Source organism: Mustela nivalis, assembly GCF_964662115.1.
Source record: "Mustela nivalis genome assembly, chromosome: 15".
Taxonomy (NCBI): domain Eukaryota; kingdom Metazoa; phylum Chordata; class Mammalia; order Carnivora; family Mustelidae; genus Mustela; species Mustela nivalis.
In genome coordinates, this window is record NC_139034.1 from 36,841,946 (window position 1) to 36,860,221 (window position 18,276).

Genomic DNA, 18,276 nt, shown 5'->3' on the forward strand with positions numbered 1-18,276 from the left:
GTTTCCCACCTGGGGGACATTTAATTTTATCATCTGTGTAATTAATGTCTAGTAAAATCCAGGTGGTAAGCCCCACCGTGGATCTACTGAACCCAGGTGTTGGGGTGATGGGGCGTATGCTTATGTATTTTCCAAAAGTTTCCCCTACTATTTCTGATGTATCTTTGATTTAGAACTACTGTGTTAAAGCATGTTTTATATCTGCTTTATTCCCTAGAACAATATATGATGTAAATCTATAGTGAATATTTTTCTGAAATAATTACTACCAAGAGTTTTCTTTAAATTTACCTGTTTTTATATTAATTTTAAAAAGATTTGTGTGTGTATTTGGTTGTTTTCATAATTTCATTATGAGAGTAATCTGCAAACATTTATTTTGATTTGTCCTATTTTTCTTGCACAGGAATTCCTTTCCTGGTTTTGGGGGTTTTTTGTTTTTGTTTTTTTTAACCTTACAAGATTTCATTTATTTATTTGAGAGAGAAAGAGAGAGAGCACAAGTGGGGGACGAGGAGAAAGTGGACATAAGGCAAGGAAGAATTAGACTTCCCACTCACCAGGGAGCCTGAGGTAGGGGATGGTCCCGGGATCATGACCTAGGCCATGACCTAGGCCGAAGGCAGATGCTTAACCAACTAAGCCATGCAGGTGCCCCACCTTTCCTGTTCTTATGTGGCATACCCATGAATAGAAATAAACCATCTCATTAAACACTGATGATAGCGCTGAATTTAGTATTGCAGATTTCATTGGCAGCTTGGAATGCCATGCTCATATAGTTTGCATAGAGTTTAAAGTTCATTTAAAAAGTTAAATAAAATTAACGAGTTAAGCCAAATTTTGATAATGTGTCAAAGCCAGACCGTTAGGGCTGGGGGATTTGGTGAGTTTGAATGTTATTATTCTCAAGTGTCTTTGTGATTCAATGTAAACCTATTTATATTCCTAAGTCAGTACTTTTTTAATAGTGACAAAATTGAAATAATTAAGACTTAGAGTTTTAATCTTGGTTTCAGTGTAGATCTGTTGCCATTGTGAATATAAGCAAATTTTTTTAATTTTCTTTTTTTTTTAAGATTTTATTTATTTATTTGACAGAGATTACAAGTAGGCAGAGAGGCAGGCAGAGAGAGAGAGAGGAGGAAGCACGCTCCCCACCCAGCAGAGAGCCTGATGTGGGACTCGATCCCAGGACCCTGAGATCATGACCTGAGCCAAAAGCAGAGGCTCAACCCACTGAGCCACCCAGGCGCCCCTAGTTTTCTGTCTTCTTTAAACCGGAGTTGGATATTGGGCACCTGGGAGGCTCAGTGGGTTGAGCCTCTGCCTTTGGCTTGGGTCGTGATCTCGGGGTCTTGGGATCGAGTCCCACATCAGACTCTCTGCTCAGCAGGGAGCCTACTTACCACCCCCCCCATCTACTTGTGATCTCTCTCTCTCTCTGTCAAATAAATAAATAAAATCTTTTTAAAAAAATAACAAAAACTGGAGTTAGATATCAAAGAATTTACAAAAGACTGAATTTTTGAATAAAATTGATGGTAGAAGTTGAAATTTTGTTTAATATAAGTTACACAACAGTTATCTGAAGCTGAGAACAGAAAACAAACTAGTTTGTTATCATTAATACATATAAGAAAAAATTGTTGCAATTACATGGCACGCCAAATTTTTTAAAAATGAACATTTTTATGCCATTGCTATTAATAGTTTGCTTGAATCTGTCACACTGTTTTAGTGTTAGTGCATTGTGTGTGTGTGCTTTTAAAAATTGCTTATGGAAATGCCTGGGTAGCTCAGTTGATTAAGCTCTGCCTTTGGTTCAGGTTATGATCCCAGGTCCCTGGGATCAAGTCCCATATCAGGCTCCTTGCTTAGCAGAGAGCCTGCTTCTGCCTCTGCCTGCTGCTCTCCCTGCTTGTGTCATCTCTCTCTGTGTCAAATAAATAAATAAAACCTTTAAAAAAATTGCTTATAACTGCCATGTTATTATTTGTCAATTCCTGTACCTCATCTGATGACTGTCCTCCTCAGTGTCCTGCATTTTCAAACCTCTTTAAATATATGGAGCCCCTAGCATGCATGGCCTTTCAGGAGGACTCACTACAAGAAAAGGGCTCCAATTGAGTTTGTGTGGCCTCTCATTCTTAAAAAGGAACCCGTACAAAAATAAAGATGATTGAATTAAATTTCATTACAGTCAAGTGGCAATGACTGCCGTCATCTGTGTAGATATCAAATGAACATTTTAAAGGGGGGGGGGAAGCTAAGTTAAAAAAGAGTGCTGGAGGGGGCCCTCACTCTTACTGTAATATGTGAATGAGTAACACGAAGAACTTCAAATGACCAAGAAAAGCTTTTGAATGTTTTTCTTTTTAGTGGATTAGAGAAGGTGACTTCCCAGTTGTTATATGGAATGTTTTGGTCAGAGTGGTAACTGTAAAGCTAAATAAGCTACCGTCCATCTCTTTTTAATTCACCCTGCATTTTCTTTGGTGGGTGCTGGGACTCGGGTTTAGGACATGACCGCACGTGACTTGCTCCAGCAGAGATATACTCTTCCCAATGGAGACACTGCATGGCGGTCCTCGCCCCTTGTGAACGCTGCCCTGGAAGGAAATCTCGTCCTCCTGGATGGCATCCACCGGGTCAACGCGGGCACACTTGCCGTATTGCAAAGGTTTGTATGAGTCACACACACAGAAAAACTCCCCATGTAAACAGTAGACATGGAACCCTGTCATCATTTTTTTTAAGCTGGGTCATGTAGATCACAAGAAACTTACTTATGTATCCAACCAGAACTGCAGAGGCTTTTATTCGTTGTAAACACAGTACAGTAAAACTTCCAATACTGAGGATTTGGGGGGAAAAAACACTGCTGTGGCAAAGTTCTCTGAGTTAGAATTGAAAAAAGAAAACTTTTAGGTAGTAATTTTGAAAAACTTCATATATACTGATTGATACTTACAGTAAGTCCCGCAGCTCACGTTTCTTGCAATTTGTTAGTCACAGCATCACTGTTTACAAACACCTTGTGAATCATAGATCTAAATTACTGGTTAATCCTGTTGGAATTTTTTTTGAGAGAAAAAGTATAGTTCCTTATATAAAATGTGTAAGGGAGGGGCACCTGGGCAGCTCAGTCAGTTAAGTGTCTGCCTTGGGTTCAGGTCATGATCTCAGGTTCCTGGGATTGAACCCCACCTTGGGCTCCCTGCTCAGCAGGGAGCCTGCTTCTCCCCTCCCTCTGCCTCTCTCCAGCCTGTGCTCTCTCTCTCTCTCTCTCTCTCTCTAATAAATAAATTTAAAAAATAAAATGTGTGATGGATGTTTGATGATATTTTTATATAGACTAAACTCACTTTGTGTTTATAAACTTGAACATTGTGTATCTGTCGTTTCCTTATTTCAGTTTGGGTGGAGAAAAATTCCCAATTAACTTCTCTAGAATATAATGTTAAGAGAAGACTTTTATGTATAACTTTCATGGGAAGTGTTTCTATCCTGTCTCATTTTGAAAGATTAATGATACCAATTTTTTATTTGATCTGTTTTGATTCTGTCACTTCTATAGTTGATTTTTAACTATGAATAATCCGTTTCCCCAACCAACTATTCAGTTTCTTGTCCTTGACAAGATGCAGATACTGAGTATATTTAAAAATTCCCCAAACAGGGATGCCTAAGTGGCTCAGTGGGTTAAGCCGCTGCCTTCAGCTCAGGTCATGATTCTAGGGTCCTGGGATTGAGTCCTGCATCGGGCTCCTTGCTCAGCAGGAAGCCTGCTTCTCTCTCTGCCTCTGCCTGCCACTCTGCCTGCTTGTGCATGTTCCCTTTCTCTGACAAGTAAATAAGTCAAATCTTAAAAAAAATTTTCCAAAAACATTGTGTTACTCCTTATTAAACCTGAGAGCATTTGAAAGTGATAATCACAAACTTTTAGTGATTTGCCATAAATATTCCACAGATTTACAGTAGTTTTTTTTTCTCCTAAACAGATAAATACAGACACAAACAAAAATAATACTTACTCCACCCCTTTTATCAGTTATCTGTTGCCTATTAGGCCAAGCACTTAGGAAAAGGAGCAGCTATCGTTAACTGAGTCCTTACTCTCTGCTGGGCGTTGTGCTAGGCCAGTGCCTGTCAGGCTCTTAGCCATGGAATCACCTTGTGGCGATGCAGCTTAGAAATTACTGATGCCTGAGCTTCACCTCTCGAAGTTCAGATAGAAGTGATCCATACAAGTGAGGTCTGAGCACTGGCATTTTTAAACCCTTCCCAGAAGATTCTCATGTGCTTCCAAGACTGTGAACAATTATAGTAAGCATCTGCCTTACTCTAGATGTTTAATTTTCACAGCAATACTATGAGGTTGGTATGACAGCCCTGATTCTATAAAAGAAAAACGTTTAGAGACATGGAGTAGTAGTGCTCCCCTCCCCAGGCACTCGGCTAACAAGGTACAGAGCTGGAATTGAACACAGATCTGACTGTTCCACCGCCCATGCTCCTAACCCCTGCATTATGCAGTCCCCCTCTCCCTTCGTGGCCTCAGTGCTTACCAAGTGGGGCTCGTGTGGGGCAACTGTAACGTAGCCATCAGGAGACTTCAGTGGTTGGTGTGCAATCTAGCAGTAGTGCTTTTCAGCCTCTGCAACATCTGGAAGATAGTGCTATTTGTGCTGTGGACGGTTAGGTCACCATCAGAGTTGGTATATGAAATAGCACCACTTATTTCATTTTAAAGATTTTTGATGTTTTCAATCCTGTAATTCCAAAGACAGAAATATGTTGATCATACTATACTACCCCTTCAAGAGTTACGTTAGGCTCCGGGTGTGTACCGCCCGCCTTGTTCATCAGTACACACCTCCTGTTATCCTGAGTCTCCCCTTTAGCTGCTGCTTTTCATCTCCTTCCTCCCTCCCCTTTCCAGCTCCTCCTCATTCTTCTCCTCCCCACTGTCCACATGTAGTAACCATGACTACTGCTCTCTGGTACAGAAACCAGTAATTTTGCCAAGTATAACAGCACTAGCCAACTTGAAATTTCAAAAGGTGCATCTAACAAAATTGTTAGACTCAATTGCCCACAATAATAGCCACGATTAAAATGTTAACTGATTCTGGGGTGCCTGGGTGGCTCAGATGGTTAAGCATCTGCCTTCAGCTCAGGTCATGACCTCAGGGTCCTGGGATCGAGCCCCGAACTGTGGCTCCCTGCTTGGAGGGAAGCCTGCTTCTCCCTCTCCCACTCTCCCTGCTTGTGTTCCTTCTCTCGATGTCTCTCTTTCTGTCATACAAATAAATAAATTCTTGGGGGAAAAAATGTTAACTGATTCCACCTCTAGTGACTTCAGTGTTTGAAACCGATGAATTTGTTCCCTGACTTTTCCCTCTCCCTTAGGCTGATCCACGATCGGGAGCTAAGCCTCTACGATGGCTCCAGGCTGCTGAGAGAAGACAGGTACATGCGTTTAAAGGAGGAGCTGCACCTATCTGATGAGCAGCTACGGCAGAGGTAATGTTGGGTGCCTGGCTCTAATTCTCATGGTCAGATGGGCCTTCTTTGTATTCTTCTTTGGAACCTAGGGTCAAGCCAAGCTAACTTCAAATCATTTAATTATTTGGTGTCTTGAGCAGGCTCCTAATCTGGCATTTCTTACAACTTGGGTTTGCTACCCAAGATGTGTTCTGCACTCTCAGCCTTACTTTCACATGTGTGTAAGAACAGTAGCTCTAAGAAGGTAATCCACCCCCTCTTGTCCTAACAACTCAGTTTTGGTTCCATACTTTGTATCCCTTCAGGGAAAAAAAAAGCCTCATAATTTATTGGGCCCTACCTTCTAAGAAGCGATCAGTTATTACGGAGGTAAGCCACCTGATGCAGGATTACCCTTTGTGGCTTACTTACACATTCCTTTCAAAAATGTCCAAACCAAATGCTACATATGAGTCTTGACTGTATCAAGAAATAAAATGGAGACAGCTAGAAAAGATACTTTGGAACAATTGGAAAAGTTTAAATATGGAAGATATATACCACCTGATATTGAGTTAATATTAATATTCCTAGATATCATAATGGTATTCTGGTTTTGAAGGAGAATATTCCTCCTCTTGGGAGATGCACACTGAGCTATTTAAGGGATAATATAAAAAGAGGTCAGTGACTCCCTTCCAGATGTTTCAGGGGGAAAAAAAGGACATGCACATGTGTGTACATGTACACAACACACAGAAAGAGCAAGTGGGAATGAGAACACAAGGTGGTAAAATCTTCATAGCTGGTGAAATCTAGGTGAAGGAGAAAATAGGTATTCATATTCTATTCTTTCAAATTTTCAATGTGTTTGAAAAATGGCAGAATATTTCTTCTAGCTAAATACTACTTTCCTTTAGAGAAGGTTTGGCAAACACAAGTTTTCTGTCTCCTTACATTTCCATGGATATTTTGACGTAATTAGAGATTGTTACCTTGGCAAATACCTAGTCACTTGTTACCTTGACAAATACGTAGTCACGTGATTGAATCTTACTCAATTGAAGCTTCCCCTTCCCACAAAGGGCTTGATGACATATTTAACACATTAAAATTTTACAAATGATAATTAAGTGTATTTTTTATTGTGTTTCTCTTTTAAGGAGAGTTTTGTTTAAAAATTTTCTTGGACATTTTCTGTAGGGAGGACATATTAAATTCCTTACGACCTCTGTATAAGTGATTTTAAAAATTCACTTGATTATACATAGCTATTAATGCTTCTGGGATACACATCATCAAATTCCTTTAGCCCAGTAAATAGTTTGGTGGAGTGTCTAGGGAGGGAAGTTTTAAAGATCCCTCTCATTTCATACCTTTACTTTAACAGTTAGCTTTTGTATATTATGTGAGTGTGAACCACACATCAGGGAAAACAGTTTATATTTTCAGGGAGCTGAATCAAAGCAGCTGGGCAGTGGCTCTCTGTCAGGCTCCCTTAGGACTTCGGCAGCACTGTATCTGTAGTCTGATGGCCAGAAAATGACAGCTCTCTTCCCAGGTTCTCCCTAATGGTTGCAAGAGGTTTTACAGATGAGAACAGTTTTGGCAACAAAGTGTCCCTGAGCATCGTGTTGAGGTTTTGGCTCACATCGGTTAGAAGTACTTCCTTCTTGAAGCGTCCCATCTTCATCACTGTTGATTTTCATCACTCCTCTGAATACAAACCAGGCTCAGTTCTGTTTCTAGAGGCCACTCTGAGTAGATAGAAACAAGCCATAAGAACATTAATTGGTTTTTATTTTTATTTTTGTTTTAATTTTGTATCCTTGTTGATCATGCATGAAAGTTGAGCCAGATAGCTTTTTCAGGGCTTTTTATGAAAAATACCAGTCCTCTATCATCTGCCCTCAGACAGTTTCCCATTTCCTACAGCCCAGAGACTACTCCTTTTATCTTTGAGGTGTTTGCTTTTTCATGTACTTATCTCTGTACCATTAAATAATATACTTTTTTTTTTTTTTTTTTAGAATAGTTGACATACAATGCTACATTAGCTTCAGGTGTACAATATAGTGATTCAGCAAGTTTATACATTCCGCTATGCTCACCACATGTGTAGCTACCCCATCCCCATACATCACTACTCATTACTACTGCAATATCATAATATGCTTTCATTGATATTTCTTGATTTATTTTTCAGTGTTAGGCCTTACTGATTGATTTCTTCCTATGGAAAATTAAGGTTTAGCTCATTTTACCATTCCTCCTCCCAGTACATATATATACTTCCCATCTCTCATTCTTCCTGAGTAGTTGTGGAATAATTTTCTTTAGAACTTCACTCAATGTCTGCATGATTATCACAGGATAAGGACTGTACAACAGCTGAGTCGTTTGGTAAACTACAGTTGTTTTTCCTTTCTTGCATACGTTTTATTTTTCCTAAAGTTAGCAATTGCATACATATGAAGAGAGGCAGATACAGAGATAAATAATTACAATGCAGCTTTTAAATGTTAGTTTGAGATCTCTGCAATATGTTATGGGAACACAGAAGAGGAAGTTGACCTGTTTCCTGTGAATTTATCCCTTTTTCATCCTAGACGCTTTCCCTCTTAAATAAATCTCTCAGCATGTTGAGGCACAAGAGGCTTTTATCAGTTTCATCTTTGTCCCATAGCGCGTTCCTACCAGCCCTGATCTGGACCTGCTGCCCTTCGTACTTGTAGCTCACATGTCATGCTAGATCTCTGTCCACTCCCACTTTCCCATTTTCTCTGGTCTCTTCTTTTCGCAACTTTCATCAATTAGATGTTGAACCTCCTTGGCTGACCTTCTGATTTCCTGTTCTTTCTTAATGATCTGTCAGTTTGTCAGGTCTTCACTGACTTTCAGACACAAGATGTCTAACACTTGATTCTCCTCTGTCTGAGGTATTTTCACCAGTTGAAAGTCTAATTCCTTTCTTATCAGTATTCCTCCTCTTTTTGCCTGAAAAACACACTATTTTCTTATGATTGTAACCATTTCATTGCTAAGTAGTCATGTTACAGAATCTGCTTCACTCTGATGAGATGGTTAGTAAATTTCTTTCTTTTCTGGCTAAGCTTGATTAATTTTGTGGCCCATTTTTGACTTTCTGAGAATAAATGTGTTCTCTTTTAGGATTACAATAGATTCCAATAGGGTGGAATACAGTAAAATTTATACTAGTTGACAGTATTTCTTTCAGGGCTGTGTTTACTAGGCAGAGAGCTGACAGGTGGACCAAAAGGACATAGCATAGCATAAAGTGGGGTCTTTGTACTCACTGAGGAAGTTAGTTCTTCATGAGTTGCTCTTATAAGTAATGTGACCCATTATCTAACAAGGGTTGATCCTATATGCTGTGCGTATCTAATATGCCACTCCTGGCATTAGCATTCGAACTATAAGTTAGAAACTCATCATCTGAATCACCTATCCTTTCATTTTTCTGACCTAAGCACAGAATTGAAGTTCAGTGAAATAATTATTTCTGATAGTCTTTAAACAAACTCAGCTATTAATGCTTTTTTCCTTGGAGAATTGTGAGACAGCAGAAAAAGTCAAAGTTAAAATGAAGGGAAAGCAGATTTAAGAGCTTCTTTGTCTCTAGACCCAGTTTGGTAAATGTCCATACCTATTTGTTTTCAGATGGGAGTCTTCATATTTATATCTAGCAGGACTCCCTTTAGTTACAAGTAACCAAAAAAAGTTGAATTGTTGCAACAGGAATTTATGGGCATTTCACATGGTCAGAGGAGAGGCATGGATGCAGTTGGGCCTCAGGATAGACTGGAACTTAGGACTTTAATGTCCCAGGACGTTGTTACTCTATCCTTCATCTCTTTGTCTCGAATGTCGCAATACCTGACACATAGTAGACCACTTAGTAAATGTGTTTGAACAAGCGAATAAATCTTAACTTGCGGAAATTCTGGGAAACTCGAGGTAAAGGTATTTCTATTAATCTCGTTTTAGATGACCTTCTGAGCTAGTAGTGCTTTCTTTTATGAACCTACTAACAGGAATACTTTGCCTTTATTACAAGTCTGATACCACAGGGTCTCATAATTAACAGCTACCGTCAGTGGGCTATGGTCCCTTTCAGCTTTATAGTGTGAAACCCAATTTCTAAACAGTTGTTTTTGACTCCTTTGCTGACCTATTCTAATTCTTCACCAAGATCATCTGTCTTGATCAGAACCCTCTGCAGGCATTCTTTGCAGGTAATTACAAAGCTAATATGCCCTTAGATATGGCATCAGAAACGTTAGCAACTTTCCTTCTCTTGTTGCAAGTCACCAAGAATCAAGTGGGCACGGTGGTTAGAAATAGCATGATGGCCATGAACACCAGACATTATGCCTGCATTTCTCACAGGAAGTAAGGACCAAAATAGAACCGCTTCCTTTGATGAGAAAAACTTCTTTGGGGAAAGGGGGAGTACAAATATTATAGGCTGCTAAATGTGTCCCTTCCTGCCGTTGGTCAGACCATATATGAGGAGACCAAGAGCCTGTGCATTACCCATTGTTTATTTTGCCAAGAAAGGACTTACGGTTATCTCAGGGAAGCAATAAAGATTAGTGGCCTAGTCTCAGTTATAATTATATATATTAATATAATATATAATTATTATATATTTTATTTGTATTGATTGTGATTGAACACTGAAAACAGTTTATAATCTCCCACTTTTTCTTGACCAGTGATGAATCATTATTGGACATCAGGTGTAATCCTTGATTGATTAGCTTCTCTGGACCCTTTAATTTCTTACTCCTATGCTTGAAAACAGGTAGGATCTGAGCATTCTCTCTTGCCTTCCCAGAAACCTCAGCATCTTATTGCTAGCAAATTAGGCCATGTAAGTTTTTAACAAAATTCAAGGTAGATTCAGGATTTTATGCCCAAGTCTTTGTGTTTGATTCTCAAAATAAAGAGCCCTAAGCAAATTCTGATTTTGAAAAAGAACCATTTTTTCCAAACTCCATGTCTGTGAAGAGTCTGATCATTATTATGTGTTTTGGTTTGGTGTTTTTGATAGAGAGGATGCACCTTCTTTAACATATTCATTCCAGACCACATTTAGATTAGCTGCTCTGCTTTTGGGTGAAAAACCATTATTCCCAGTTCTTATCAGTTACCTTTCTTTTGTCCTTGCCATCAAAGGTCTTCAAAAAGCTTCTTGTAGTGATGTCTCCTAACAACAGCAATAACATTTATTTATTTATTCAGCATCTGCTCTCTTCCAAGTATCACCCTAGACCTTGTGTTGTGTAAGGATGAGTAAGGAATGTGTCCATGCAGTTTGCTACATTGCATAGGAAATAAAGGTGAAATACAGGCTGCATAGCCTGTAGGTTCAGAATGGAAACACTAGTAATAGTGTAGAAGGCCAGTTACAAAATCCTCTTCTGGCTTATGATTAATGTCTTTATAAAAACTTTCTGTGCCATTCTTTCAAATTCCTACACATTTGACAAAAATTACCCTCTAATTTCCTTCAGAAGAGTAGACTATGTTAGAATCTTTCTTCTTTTATTGATCGCTTTTTGAGCTATAATAACATGTAATAAACTGAATATTTAAAGTTTTCAGTTTCATAACTTTTGATATTCATAGATACTTATGAAACTATCACCATAGTCAAGATAATGAATATGTCTATGACACCCCCCCAAAAAACTTCATCAGACTTCTGGGGAATCCCTCTCCCTTGACCTGTGTCACCCTCCTCTCCCACTCCTAGGAATCTGCTTCCAGTTACTTGATACATCTTATATTTTCTAGAACTTTATATAAATGGGATCACACAGTATATACTTTTTTTTTGTCGGCTTCTTTCACTCAGCATAATTATTTTGAGATCTTTCCTGTTGTTATGTATATCAGTAACTTACTCTGTTTTATTGCACTGGAGCAATGGAAGCAGTGGAGAGCGCTTTACTCTCTAAAACTTACATTTATGCCCCCAGACAAACATATTGACCTCCATATTTTCACTTTAGAAATCGTTTTTTTAAAAAGAGCATTTTGCTTTTTCAGCCTTTAATCTTTATGAAATATTTACTTATCTGAAGCTAAGCCATAGCTTTGGTTTCATTTGTTATTCGTTGTGAAATTAAAGTTAACCTTGGTTTTAACTTTTGACTGTGCTTGTTTCCTAATTCTCAACTATTTACCACTTACCCAGCCATCATATTACATGCAGTAAGTTAAATCACCTGAAAGTACATGGCAGATCCTCAGGAGTACTCTGCTCTCCAACTTTCAGACGTGGAGATCCTATCATTATCAGGAAATGACTTTCCATATGACCTATTTATATGTAAGGAAGCCTTTGGGGGAGACCTAGCAACACAACGGTCCTTATCCTGTTATTCAGTAGTTTGCAGTTGTTTTTATAGTCAATGTACACTGCTCTGCCTGACACATCAACTGACCACTTTAAATTGGGCCAGCTTACTCATGTACCCTGCTAGAGTCAGTGTCCAAAAGCAAGCCAGGGACAGTGTATGTTCTAAGCAATGATCATCATCTAATTAAATTCAGACCACCTAGCTTGCTGTCCTGTGGCTTGTTCTTATGTTAATTGCTCTTCTAGTCCTAAATTCACAGTTCAGCTGTGGTACCTGCTTCCTGATCTTTTAAGGACATAAATTGGACTTCCTCCTTTGGCTTATGTGTTGGATTTTGGCTTTGTTTATTCCCTGATTTAGTATCCCTCATTATCTTGATTAAGAAACTACATCTGCAGATTTAATTTTGTGCAGTCAGATCACACAAAAAAGGCAGCTCTGTCTCTCCCATCTTCTTTTGTCCCAGCTAGGAAAGAGGAGGATCAAGGATGAATCCAACATCTGTTTTTGGGCCACGGAGCTGAGTTTTCGGGAATATGGCAAACCACTTGGCAGAAGTGGAAAATGGAAAAACCTTCCCTTTCAGTTTTTAGATCACAGAATTTTCTGTTTCTAGATTCTCTCGTGTGACTGTCTAATTGCTGGCAGTCCTCAGTCAGTGATCATGCTATCCTCAGGACTTTCAGATTCTCCTCGTGTTGTTTTTCTTTCCTGTTTTCCCAGAACAACTCCTTTGGACAGATCATTCCCATGCCCTGCTTGAATATCTGTAAATAAAGATTTTTTTTTTCCTACCTCGCAAAATGAAGTGGTATCTGGTAGCTTTTATGAATACTACTAGACCTTTCATATGACCATTCCTAAAAACTGCTTCTCCCTGGTTTGCAAATTATGGTGTGGCCTCTAAAATTACAGATCAGGGGCACCTGGGTGGCTCAGTGGGTTAAAGCCTCTGCTTTCGGCTCAGGTCATGATCCCAGGGTCCTGGGATCGAGCCCCGCATCGGGCTCTCTGCTCATCAGGGAGCCTGCTTCCTCCTCTCTCTCTGCCTGCCTCTCCGCCTACTTGTGATCTCTGCCTGTCAAATAAATAAGTAAAATCTTAAAAAAAAAATAAAATAAAATTACAGATCATATAGTCAGGGACTCAGTTTACTTACCTGTTGTATCGGGAGGGCATTTCTTATCTTAAATCTTCAGAGTACTTATCTGATTTTCTCCACACATATCGTACCTCCTGATATTCTAGCTGCTTAATCACTTAGCTGTTGGGTTCTGTTATAATAATTAATGGCAATGAATAGTCCATTTCTGAAGAAATGCCAGTTATGTACCTGAATTTTTATTTTTGTGAAGATCTTGGTGGGTGTTTGCATTTTATCTTTTGTTTCTCATAGCAAGGATGATATTCCCCTTTAAAGTTATATTTCCACTGGGGTTTAGAGGACAATTAATAAAAACTGACAATATCACCCACATGATTATATCATAAGGGGTGTTTAGTCTGTCTCCAAAACATACTCAAGTCATTTTGCAAATGATGGAAAGTCTTAACCTTATTCTTCTATATGTCCTAGAATATTCACATCCTCAGATTCCCTAGCAGGGATTTATAAAAGAGGTCACTTTAAAAACAGTATTTCTGGGGTGCCTGGGTGGCTCAGTCGGTTAAGTGTCTGCCTTTGGCTCAGGTCATGATCACAGGGTCCTGGGACTGAGCCCCACATGGGACTCCTTGCTCAGTGGGGAGCCTGCCTCTCCCTCTGCCAGCTATTCTCCCCGCTTAGGCTCACTCTCTCCCTTGCTCACCCTATCTGAAATGAATAAGTAAAATCTTTTTTTTAAAAAAATCACAATATTTCCTATAAAATGACAAAAGAGTGAATTATATAAAAGTTTAATTTTTTTCTATCTTTTGAAGACCTAAGTATTGTCAATCCAGATTTTAAATTTAACCTAGCCCCTTATGCTGCTCAAATTTTTCTGTGTTGTGAAAAATGTTTTCATCCTGGATCTTACTCCTTGGTCTTTCTCTGAATGACATAGAGTGGGTTCCTTGCAAGACAGGAGATATTTTGAATAAAGAGAAGGAACCTAGGTAATGAATATGAACTGGATGGAATTTTGTCTCAAGGGACAATGGAGAAAATTTACTGGAGACATAACAACATATCCAGATAGTGGTTTGTGCAGGGATAGAGATCATCTGTGCAAACAATACATCATGTTTTAGCAGTAGATGACTCTTTTTTCCTTTTTTTTTTTTTTAAGATTTATTTATTTATTCAAGAGAGAGGAGTGAGTGGAGGAGTTGCAGAGGGAGAAAGTGAATTTCAAGCAGGTTCCACACTCAGCACAGAGTCCAGTTTGGGACTTGATCTCATGACCCTGAGATGATGACCTGAGGTAAAATCAAAAGTCGGACTCTTAAGACCAAGCTACCCAGGCACCTTTCTTTTTCTGTTTTAATAAGTTCCTAGGATATCCTGATTTTTTTCATCCTGATTTTATTCTGTGGGTAATGGCTCTGACTATCTTAACAGCAGTAGGCTTATTGTTACCTAGGCTTTAGCTACCATGACCTAATTTCTAATAAGAAAGTTTATGTTTGTTTGTTTTATTATTTTTCCCTTTTAGATCCATTTTTCCTGTTCACCCCTCCTTCAGAATCATCGCCTTGGCAGAGCCCCCCGTTATTGGAAGCACAACACAGCAATGGCTGGGACCAGAATTCTTAACCATGTTCTTTTTCCATTATATGAAACCACTTGTCAGAAGTGAAGAAATTCAAGTGATAAAGGAAATGGTAAGAGTAAGGCTAGCTCTAGGCTGTTGCGTTCAGCTGTTGGAGCAGAGGTGGACATTTCTGGCTGCTTCTTCCCGTATACTCCCAAATTTCCTGATATAATGGTTCTCACACTTAAGAATTTTTCAGAATCGCTTGGAGGGCCTGTTAAAATGCAAGTTGCTGAGTCACTAGGTCTGGGGCAGTATATGATAATTTGCATTTCTAAAGTTCTTCGGTGATGCCCTTGCTGCTGATCTGGAGACCACACTTTGAAAACTGTGGATGTAAGCTATCTCTCCACTTTCCTCATGTGGAGGCAGTTTTAGGATTCATTTTCCTTCTCTATTCAGCCAGAGATGACTATTTTCAGTTCCTAATCCAAAGGGAGGCCAAATATATTTTAGTTCCTTAGATTTTAGAAAATACGAAGTTGCCCTGTTCCCCTCAGTACTGTATGGTATCCTGTACTTACTAGTAATCTGGTGGCGTGCAGTGTGCGCAATGCATTATTTCAGTGTCTGCCTTAAGTGCTTCACACTTCTGGAGTTCTAGAACTGCATTGTTTAAAGTAGCACCAGCCACATTCAATACACTTTTTTAAATATTTTATTTATTTATTTGACAGAGATCACAAGTAGGTAGAGAGGCAGGCAGAGAGAGAGGAGGAAGCAGACTCCCCGCAGAGCAGAGAGCCCGATGCAGGGCTCGATTCCAGGGCCCTGGGATCATAACCTGAGCCAAAGGCAGAGGCTTTAACCCACTGAGTCACCCAGGCGCCCCCACATTCAATAAATTTTAAAAGTTCAGCTTCTCAGTCATATTTCAAGTGGTCAGTAAAAACCTGAGGGCTTTTGACTACCATATCAGACAGCATAGGTAAAGAACATTTCCATCATCGCAGAAAGTTCTATTGGGCAATGTTGTTCTCAATCACAAATAATTAACCTTTTGCATAAATGTACTCATTCCCTTTGAAATACCAGAACAAGTGGATTAATTTTAGGTCTTGTGAGCTTGGTGGTGGATAAGGGCATAGGCTTTAAAGAGTCAAACAGCTTACTTTTAAATGCCAAATGCCAAACTGTTCCTGGGTGGCTCAGTCGTTAAGTGTCTGCCTTCTGCTCAGGTTGATCCCTGGGTCCTGGGATTGAGCCCTGCACTGGGAATCCCTGCTCAGCGGGGAGCCTGCTTCTCCCTCTCCCACTTACCCTGCTTGTGTTCCCTCTCTCTCTCTCTCTCTGTGTCAAATAAATAGATAAAATCTTTTAAAAATAAATAAATAAATGACAGATCCATTCCTTATCAGCTTCCAGATCTTGGGTGAATTACTCAACCATAGTTTCTTCTATGTTTCTTCTGAAGTTGGGGATAATACTGCTGCTTGTACGCAGGATTTAAAGAACGAATAAGATAAAATATGTACTGAAAAGAATGTAGAATTTTCAAGTGCCTGTTACTTATATGACCAAAGAAATCCTGAGCAGTTTCCTTCTGAAGTGGTTACATTATACCAGTCATTATTCTGATATCTCTCTGACCTTTTTAAATTAAAATTATAAAACATGTCATTGTTTCAGCTTAATTTCTCATAATTTAGTTCAGTTAAATATTTAATTAAAGTTGTCACAGTTCAAGCAACCAGCCTGTATTAGTTAGGCAGCTATTCTCCAGAATTCATTGATAACTGATTATTCCCTTAGTTATGTGGTTTAAAAGTCCTTGAAAAAATAAACAGCGTGGGCATCCATTCTTTGTTGCAGAATACCTATGTCACTTGGGAGATAAAAGATTACTACTAAGTGAAGGAAGGAGTTTGGTTTTAGTAAGAAAAATGCTTAAATTAGAGTTTAGAAAATCTTGCCAAAGCTAACGAACAGGGAAATAATTATAAAATGTTTTTTATGGGTATACTTTATGCCAGTTTTTAATTGAGTTAGAGGCTCCTTTCAGTTTTATCCTGGTGATGGAATTATAAATGAAGAGTGGCTTGGTTTCAACTACCTGATTGTTAAAGAGAAAGAAGAGGCATAAGTGTTTCCTGGGAAAATGAATAGGCAGATTTATCCAGGAGTTAAACATGTTACCCATTACCAGAGACTTTTTTTTATATATATATATTTTATTTAGGGGCACCTGGGTGCCTCAGTGGGTTAAGCCTCTGCCCTTGGCTCAGGTCATGATCTCAGGGTCCTGGAATTGAGCCCCGCATCGGGCTCTCTGCTCAGCGGGGAGCCTGTTTCCCTCTCTCTCTCTCTCTCTCTGTCTGCTTCTCTGCCTACTTGTTATCTCTCTCTCTCTCTCTCTCTGTCAAATAAATAAAATTTTTAAAAATATATTTTATGTATTTGTTTGACTGAGAGACAGTGAGAGAGGGAACACAAACAGGGGCAGTGGGAGGGGGAGAAGCAGGCTTCCCACCAAGCAGGAAGCCCGATGTGGGGCTCAATCCCAGGACCCTGGGATCATGACCTGAGCCGAAGGCAGACACTTAACCACTGGCCACCCAGGTGCCCCACACCAGGACTTTCTTAAAAATATAATTCTAATATTGTTTGCCAGGTAGCCAGAATTTCTGGTTGATTGATCAGATATCCCCACTTAGTCTTTCTGTCTTTTCTCAATTCTCTCATAACATAGGTCCCAAATATACCTCAGGAAGCTTTGGACAGATTGTTAACATTTACACACAAACTCAGAGAGACACAGGATCCCACGGTAAGTCTGGGCTTTTTCCCATAGGATTTTTTGTTGTTGACATGCTGCTGCTTTATGTTCTCAGAGTTTAATGCTTTAAAATCTATTTTTCAAACTGGTATTTTTATCTCTTATGCTGTGCTTTGCCCTATGCATATATTTTACCCTTTCAGTGGTTTGAACACTGACTTCAGCTACTCATGGTTGGCCTCGTAGAAGAAAACTAGCTTTAGAGCTTGGTGATCCTAGGGGTTCGGTTCTGGCCCCTGATCTCCTGTGCTGAGCAATCTCATCTAGTCTTATGGCTTCAAGTGTGACCTCTTTCTCTTCAGCTTCTAACTTCTCTTTCCTCATCGATTCTATGTTTGTAATTGTGTTTCCTTTCTGGGATGGTGTAAGGGTAGAAAACATTTCCCTTCTTTTCTTCTATATTCTTTGGCTGGCCTAATGATTACATTCACATGAGACAGACCTATTGGAGAAAACCCAATTTAATTCCATTTGTACAGGGCCCCATAAAAATATTAGACTTACAGCAGTGATCAAAGCAGACAGCTTTTATACTTTAGACAGACAAGAAGTTTGTAAAGAATTAACAAGACCAGGAAGTTTGGCCTTGAGGTAGTAAATGAGGGACGAGGTAACAAAGTTTGTTTATATTGCCATCTTGGCCCTGGGTTCCTTATTGCTGCTGATAAGGATGCCTCCCTCCTACCCGCCTGGGACAGAAAGGGTTCCTTTCATAGGGGAGATTTATTTCCTGCTTTTGGGGGGCAGAGGAGGGTTAGAATGTCCTTCTTTTAATAGCTGTTTCTTATGTAATGTTAATTGAAACTAATAAATACGTCAAAATGGCATATTTTGGGGTGGCATATCCTGCCCCTCCACCCCTTTGAAAATTTTTTGCCTAACT

At 39.3% G+C, this 18,276-nt stretch overlaps 1 protein-coding gene across 1 annotated transcript in view; it reads left to right on the forward strand.

Annotated features, from left to right (window-relative positions):
• VWA8 (von Willebrand factor A domain containing 8) overlaps positions 1–18,276 on the forward strand; it is a 322,462-nt gene that overhangs the window by 95,557 nt on the left and 208,629 nt on the right. The window contains exons 13-16 of the mRNA XM_082701350.1: positions 2,523–2,683; positions 5,416–5,529; positions 14,519–14,687; positions 17,307–17,384. Coding sequence (XP_082557476.1) covers positions 2,523–2,683; positions 5,416–5,529; positions 14,519–14,687; positions 17,307–17,384 — 522 coding nt within the window. The remainder of the gene's footprint in view (positions 1–2,522; positions 2,684–5,415; positions 5,530–14,518; positions 14,688–17,306; positions 17,385–18,276) is intronic.